The sequence below is a fragment of the Neomonachus schauinslandi genome, chromosome 4 (assembly GCF_002201575.2).
Source record: "Neomonachus schauinslandi chromosome 4, ASM220157v2, whole genome shotgun sequence".
Lineage (NCBI taxonomy): Eukaryota > Metazoa > Chordata > Mammalia > Carnivora > Phocidae > Neomonachus > Neomonachus schauinslandi.
Window position 1 is genome coordinate 70,693,053 of NC_058406.1, and position 8,104 is coordinate 70,701,156.

An 8,104-nucleotide genomic window follows, 5' to 3' on the forward strand; every position below is an offset into this window, starting at 1 on the left:
AGCTGAGTTCTTAATACCACTCAGAAATTATTTTATAAGTCTTCAGTCACTCCCCTACTTACTCTTCACAGATCTCCTCAAGCACCCTCTTTCCACATGCCCACAGTCTTCTAACTCTTGGGATTGTCTCCTACTTATACAGAAAACAAAATCTACCTTATTTCACCTCCTTAACTTCTCCCTTTGAAACAAATCCCTATACTTGTGCTATGCACAACTCATTTATTCTTGATCTTTTTTGCGTTTTAGAGAAATTTGAATTTCCTCCCAGGTGTTGCTTAAGTCCAACACTCAAATTTTTACAGTGATTTGTTCTCATTCAGTTCTAAATATTTTCTAATTTCCACTGCGATTTTTTTTCCTTTTCTGTATGTTTTTACATTACCAAAGTTTATCTTACAGCTCTTATATTGTTAATTTAAAACTTAATTGCACTGTAGTTAGAAAATGTATCCTTCTGGGGGTGAGCGTCCAGCTGTGGTATTTTCGAACCTTATTTCATGTACTTTCCCTAAATGATTTCATCTGTTACAACTGCTTCAAATAATACCTCTATGTGGATGATTACAAATGTTTGTCTCTAGTCCTATTCTCTTCTGAGTTTTAGGCCTATAGTTTTCTATAGACTTATCAGGTTAATTTCTTGTATGTCCAACAGACACTGCAACCCTAACAAATTCAAAACCAAAGCATTATCTCTACCACCCCTCTGAAAACTTTCTTCCTTCTCCCCTTTTTATTCTCTATTTTTAGAATGGTAATCCCACATTCCACCCAACTCTTCAAACAACAAACATCAAAATTGTCTCTCATTCCCATGAACTGGAGTGTTCATGGGAATGTGGTTCACTGGAGTGTTCAAGTGCTGTGAATTCTATATCCTAATTATTTCTGGAAGCCGTCCTTTCTTCTCAATTGTAACAGGCCCTCATCATTTATAGCCTGCCTTGCATCATCCTCTTAAATAGTGTTTAATTAGTTTTGTCACCTCTCCCTCTCTCCTTCTCTTTTACCGTTTTGCTCTTGCTACCACAAGTGTTGAAAACACAGTCTGATCATTTCATTCCCTTGCTTAAAAATCTTTGATCACTGCCTAAATCAAGTCCAAATTTAACACAATATATAAAACCCCTTATCTGAGAAAATTTATCTACTGTGCTAGTAGAAACTTTTCAGGCTTTATGTAATATTAAACATACTATTGTAAATTCTTGGACCTGCAACTCTATCAAAAGTCTAATGTGATGGGTATTAAGGAGGGCACGTATTGCATGAAGCACTGGGTGTCATATGCAAACAATGAATCATGGAACATTACATCAAAAACTAATGATGTATGAGAGACGACGGACTCTGAGAAACAAACTGATGGTTCTAGAGGGGAGGGGGGTGGGAGGATGGGTTAGCCTGGTGATGGGTATTGAGGAGGGCACGTTCTGCATGGAGCACTGGGTGTTATGCACAAACAATGAATCATGGAACACTATATCTAAAACTAATGATGTAATGTATGGGGATTAACATAACATTAAAAAAATTTAAAAAAAAACTAATGGTGTACTCTATGGTGACTAACATAACATACATAATATAAAAAAAAAGTCTAATGTTGAGAAGGAGTTGGATACAAGTGTTTCCTCATATATAACTGCCTACACATTATACTTTTATGATTAAAAAAAAACTTATGATCTTTAGATTAAACCACTTTTCCAAAACAACCTTGTACCAATTACATGAATCCAGGTTACATCTTTGGCCCAATGAAAACATTTAATGCAGGTGAGCAGGAGGCGTGGGCACAGTCTGACAAGGCTGGAGCTCAGGACCTTGTATTAGCAGTACAGAAATCAAATACAATGAGACAGTGTTTTGAATGATGATTGCAAATCATAAAATCTCAAAAGAAACATCTTTGGAAGACCAAGTAATAAGTAAAAACATGGCCCATGCATCCTTTAACCTGGCTTTAGGAAAAAAGGAGAAAATGATCCCAACCATACAGATAATTAGGAGGTTACACATTCCTCCCTAGCACGCATCCTATCTGTAACTAAAGTTACAATAGAACCCATGTTCATAATAATAACCTTTAAAGATAATAAAAGATAAATTAGGTTCTGTATCCTCAGTATGAGAAGACAGGTAAATAGAATTAATTCCAAGAAGGTTTTCACGAAAAAATTATTAAAAGCATACAGGCTTACAGAAGATATAAACTTATATTAATGTGTTAATTACTATTTTAATTATCTGTTAATAATTGCTTCAATTACTCAAAACAATTTCCTTCTTCCCAGAATGCTGACATCGATATATTGCTGTATTTTATCTCCTACTATGTCCTTGTTAATAAAACTAGTACAATGTAGTTTTTTAGATTTTTGAACTACCAATATTGAGTGTGTTTTTAAATGAGACAACAAGAAAGAATAGGCATTTGCTGAAGAAATCAGCCAACCCTGAAAGAGAGATGCAGGGTAAGAAGTAGATTTTATGGTTTACAAAGAGAGGGAGAAAGCATCAGTACAGTGCTATTTCTAGAAATTCTGCCTATTGCTTTGACATTGTTTATTGTTCTGATTTATTTATTCTGAAGCCAAACTCATTTTTTCAGCTTTATTACTGTTTCTATGATTCTGAATTAGATGTGTATGTGTATTTATATGTGTATGTACATATATTCTTTTGGCTTATATTTCTGAACTAGAGTGAGCTTCAGAATCTTTATCTCCATGTGGTACATATCTTTGACTCATAAAATGATTTTTAAAAAACTCAAATGTTTCATGTTAGAAGCTTGTGTTCTATGTGAATTTGCAGGAAAAAAAAAGACACTCTACATCAAGTAGTCAGCCAAAGTCATATTTCAAAGAATAAACAAACAAGTTTGATATATGTACTATAGACTTAATTATATTTATTCTAGAATATGAGATCTAAATGATATATGCATACAGCAAACATTGGAAGCATTTTGTATTAAAAATTCAATGGAGTTTATCCTGAAATTTGATTTCATGCCCCAAGTATGTGTTATTAATAGTTGTGCCAAACAAATAAGTCAGCTGTGATCTAATCAGGACTATAATATGGCTAATACCTTTCTGTTTCCTCGGGATCACTGTTGCATACCTTTTAATATGGGAGAAAAGATTTAGTCCAAACTATTTACAAAGATGTGAATTTTAACAAGAATCTTTCTTAAGCCTGTTATGTAAAAACATGCTTTACAATCAAGTTTAATTTTTACTTTTGTTTCAAATTTAGTATCTTCCAACCAACATTTTACCTCTGGTCCTGGAGGGCCACATGGTCCTTGGGGTCCCGGGTCACCTATCTGGCCCTAAAATGGGGGTGGGGATCAAAGTATAAGTATTAATCTGATATATACAATTTAAAACAGAAACAGACATATGGTAAGCAAAAAGAACTCAATGTATTATGCCACACAAAATTATAATGACTTTTCAGCAAACAACAATGAACATATTATGTCAAATAAAGTTGTAACTACCCTTCAGAAAGACTTAATTTGTAACCATCATCACTGTGGAAAACTCATTTAAATAAAAGATGTATGGATATAATATATAGTTACTCCTAAGTGTTGGAAATACAAACAAATTGAGTTAAGTGCTCAAATCAAGAAAAAAGTAGTGTGTGTATGTGTAGGTTACCCAGAGATAAGGCAATAAAGTTTGACTCAACAAGATAGGGGACTCTAGATGAGGAACTGCTTTCATAACAACCAGAGTCTGGGACTGTCCCTGAAAATTCCTCTCTCCTTTGATACTACAAGAGGCCTGATTTAGTAATTAAAAATCATCTGGATTTAAGTCCCTGCTGCTTAATCTCTCTTAGGCTCAGTTTTCTTAACAATAAAATAGGAATAATAATAGTGATAACAAGTACTAACATTGTTACAGGGTAATTGTGAGGATTAAAGGAGACAATATATTTAAGGTGCTTAGTTTAGCACAGTGCCTGGCAATAAATGTTAACCAATTTTATAACCATTAATCTTTCCCTTTATATCCTCTGTCCTCTCCTGGGTACCTATAATTCCTAGATTGTTTTGATCATTATATTAAAATGTTGAGGATTTATTGTCAATATTTCTGAAGCCATTTTCTGACATCTGGATTAACCATGTGAAATCAGGGCTGGAGAGGAAGTTCAGAGGAGAGAAAAGTGGTTATAAAGCCTGAAACTAGAGATGAAAGGAGGCAGTAGTCTGATACCCTTGCTTTCATAAGAAAAATTATTGATTATTTCTGTCATATTAAATTTCTATGTGAGTTTCAAATTTGACCTAATAGGTCTCAGATTACATAAAATTACAAGAAATAATGTGTGCTTACCCACGTTTTAAGAAGTAAAGCACAGTTTTCCATAAGCACTAAAGTCATTCTCATACAACGCTTAAGTATCTGGGTATCTGGATACAAAACAGTACACAATAGAACTACTGCAATCAAATCCAGAGAAAAGTAATGAAGTATTATATAAGACTTGATTTAGGTTCTCCTAAATAAAGTCATAATTCATCATAATCAGTATCTAGAGTCTTAAATTCTTAAAATGGCAAGTACCTCTCTTAAAGAGATAAAGATGGGGCTCTCACTGGAGACCTCTGGTGGCAAAAAAACAAATGAGAAGCTAAATTTACAAGTTTTGAGGAAAAAATAACATACTCTATGTCTTTGTTTTCAGAAAAGTTAATTGACAACCAGATAGTTAAAAGCACAAATTTTGGAAAAATTTCATTCTTCAGAATAAATCTTCATTTTTGAAAAACTTCAACTGGAAGTTTCCTTGAATGTCAAATCTCCTTTATAAAAACTGAATTTTAGACAATGGAGTAATGATTAAGTAAACCTCTATAACTGACAACTTCTAGTTAAAAATATGGAAAAACATAATAATTGTCTTTGTTTTCTTTGTTTTAAGGAAAGAATATTTCTTAACTTCTGATTGGTGATTGTCTCTGGTTTTTAGATGCTTGTTGAGCAAAAGACTCCCTAATTCCAAAATGAAGAAAGCTTTCCAAATCAGGACATTCTTTCTTTTATCTTGTAAGTATTCTTTCATGTTACAACTTAGATTCATTTGGGAAAAAAAAAATATCACTAATGCCGGCATCTTAGAAAACAGAAAGCCAAAAGTAGGAGATATAAAATAAGAAAGACATCCTTATGACTTTGACATTCTTTGTCATGATAGTAAACAAATGATTTAGATAGGCACTAACTTGTATAATTTCTTTTTAATATAACAGATTCAGCGCAAGCAATTTTTCATTAAACAGGTGTCTCCTTCCAAAACTAGGGAAGGTTTCCAGGCCAAACCCCTACAGTTTTTTTCTATTAATAAGATACAAACAAGTGATAAAGTGAGAGACTACAGATGCTCACAAATATTAATTCATAAATATCTAGCCTATCTTCAGTCTGATGTATATTTTTCAAAGATTTGATAAAACAAACAAAAGATGGTCAACTATCTTCTACCAAAGTAATCCCTGCTGACATTAAAATGTTTTTTTTTATTAGAAAAATATAGAAAGGTACAAAATGAGCAAGTAAAAGCCTCACTTTTATCATCCTAATACTCCCTGCCTCACAGCCCTAAAAAAACATACTAGAGTTGGTTCTGGTGATTTATTTCAGGAAAAAAAATAACATTAAGGGTTTTAGGACAATGTGTTAAAGGTGAAACAGGCTCTCCACCTTTTTTTTAGGTTAGACTGGAGAAATACTAGTAAACACTATTACTGAGAGAGGAAATTAAAGAGTCACAGATTTGCAAGGAACTTACACAGTGGTTAAATGCTCAAGGTCATAGCAAGTCAGTGTCGGGGGTGGAACTAAAATCTAAGTCTCTGTTTCTCAGAGCAGTATATCCCCCCTGCCTCACAACCAACATGTTATCAATATACACTGTATCAAAAAGTAAGGGAGACATTAAAAAGGTTTACTTTGTATAAGCATGATATCTGACTTCCGTTTTCTCTAGTAATTAATTGTAAAGCATTACAGAATAATATTGATACCATTTATTACTTAGTATTGGCCTTAGAAAATGTGTTGTACCCGCTCCTTTTATTATTATCAAAAGTCAGAAAACCTTCACATTATGAATAACTGAGGATGTAAGAAGTCTAGGGTCTTACTTTGCCAACCACTGCAGATATTGTAAGTTCCTGTTATGTGATTAGAATCATCCTTGAAAAACGGAAGCTTTTTGTTGGTTTCATGACCTATTTTTATGTCCCTTATTTATACTCTTTGGAATTTCTGAGATTCAGCTCCAGAGCCCAAGTCTGGATACATGACTGGCCAGGTTTACTCTGAGTCCAGGGCAAAAAAGTAAGAGTGAAGCTCATCACCAGCATGTCACTTGACAAAAAGATACTGAATATTTTTCTTTGGAATAAATACTTTCTGAGAGATGTATATGAAATGCTGTCACTGTTAGAAGTCATACAGAATGAAGTATATAAAGTACTATAACTTAATGCTGCTTCCTCTGACAAAAAAATAAACAAACCTGAGATGGGAGGAGGGAGTTAGAGGAAACACGATGATTTGCTCAGGGAACAACACTCTTTCAAATGTATATTTTAATGTTATATTAATAAGTTATAATCTTCCATCTATTTTTTTCTATCTACAATCACCTACACCTTCATAGAGTTGTAATCAGTATTAAAAATCCTAAAACAATCTTAAAATATTAAACCCTCAAACAGTATTGCATAGTGGCTAAGTACGTGAGCTCTGACACATGATTACCTAGGTTTTCCCAGGTGACCAACAACTAACTATGGAAACTTGGGCAAGTTATTTGACTCTGTGTTTCAGTTTCCCTAATCTGTAAAATAAGAATAATAATAGTACCAACTTCATATGATTTTTGTAAAGATTAAATTAGAGGTACAGACCTTAGAATAGAGACTGGTACTTTGTAAACACTCAGTAAATCTTAGCTATAATTATTATGACTTTTAATATATAGAGACATACTGTTAACTCATGTTTTAACCATTATTTAAATGATTTTAATTACTCAGTAATTTTAGTTTGAGTTGGGTTTCATGTTAACTACAATATAAAATATTCTTTTTTTCCCCAACTAATTGATGCCCAAAGGTTAAAAAAAAAAAAAAAGACAAAGAACTAGTATATTTGTGCCCACAGAGTGTGACATGCTATCTTTTCTTCAAAATATTTCTCTAATGAAATATATTGGAATGAAAGATATTTGGAAAAATTTAAAGTATTATTTAAGGTGCTTTGTATTTTCTGTCTGAAATGTCCATTGTTTACTTTAGATACTATCCATAACAGATCAAACAAGATCTTTAGGGCTCACAGAAATTTGGTTTTGGCCTGGGATGAGGTGGGGGGCAGGAAGGATGAGGTCCAATACTCTATGGAATGCGAGCTGAAAACTTGAAGGATTAGCTATACCCTAAAACTGAAGAGAAAAAATGCCAGACTGATAGGCTTATCCCCTACTTCTTATATTCTACTAATACCAACAAGTGTGAAGACTCATGCCATGATGTACACTTCGTTAATGGGAAAGAGCAAAGCAAAAGTTCAAACCTACTGAAGGTCCTGGCTTTCCTCTGATCCCTGGTGGTCCTGGAACACCAACAGCACCCTAGAGGGTGAGAATAATGGAGAAGATGAAAGCTATCACACCACAAAAGGCAGCTATGCCTCTGTATACAAACTGCTTAAAAAATTAATGGAGTGAATCTAAAAACTTTGAGAAAACCATTTCAAACAAGACGTGTAAAACCATATTGATACCATATCCTAACAAACTACATGGTTAAAATAATCATACTCCTGGGCACCTGGGTGGCTCAGTTGGTTCAGCGACTGCCTTCGGCTCAGGTCATGATCCTGGAGTCCCTGGATTGAGTCCCGCATCAGGTTCCCTGCTCAGCGAGGAGCCTGCTTCTCCCTCTGACCCTCCTCCCTCTCGTGCTCTCTGTCTCTCATTCTTTCTCGCAAATAAATAAATAAAATCTTAAAAAAAAAAAAAATGCAGGGCGCCTGGGTGGCTCAGTCGGTTAAGCGACTGCCTT

At 34.0% G+C, this 8,104-nt stretch overlaps 1 protein-coding gene across 1 annotated transcript in view; it reads right to left on the reverse strand.

Moving 5' to 3' along the window:
* COL24A1 (collagen type XXIV alpha 1 chain) overlaps nt 1-8,104 on the reverse strand; it is a 355,028-nt gene that overhangs the window by 243,581 nt on the left and 103,343 nt on the right. The window contains 2 exon segments of the mRNA XM_044914336.1: nt 3,293-3,346; nt 7,618-7,671. Coding sequence (XP_044770271.1) covers nt 3,293-3,346; nt 7,618-7,671 — 108 coding nt within the window.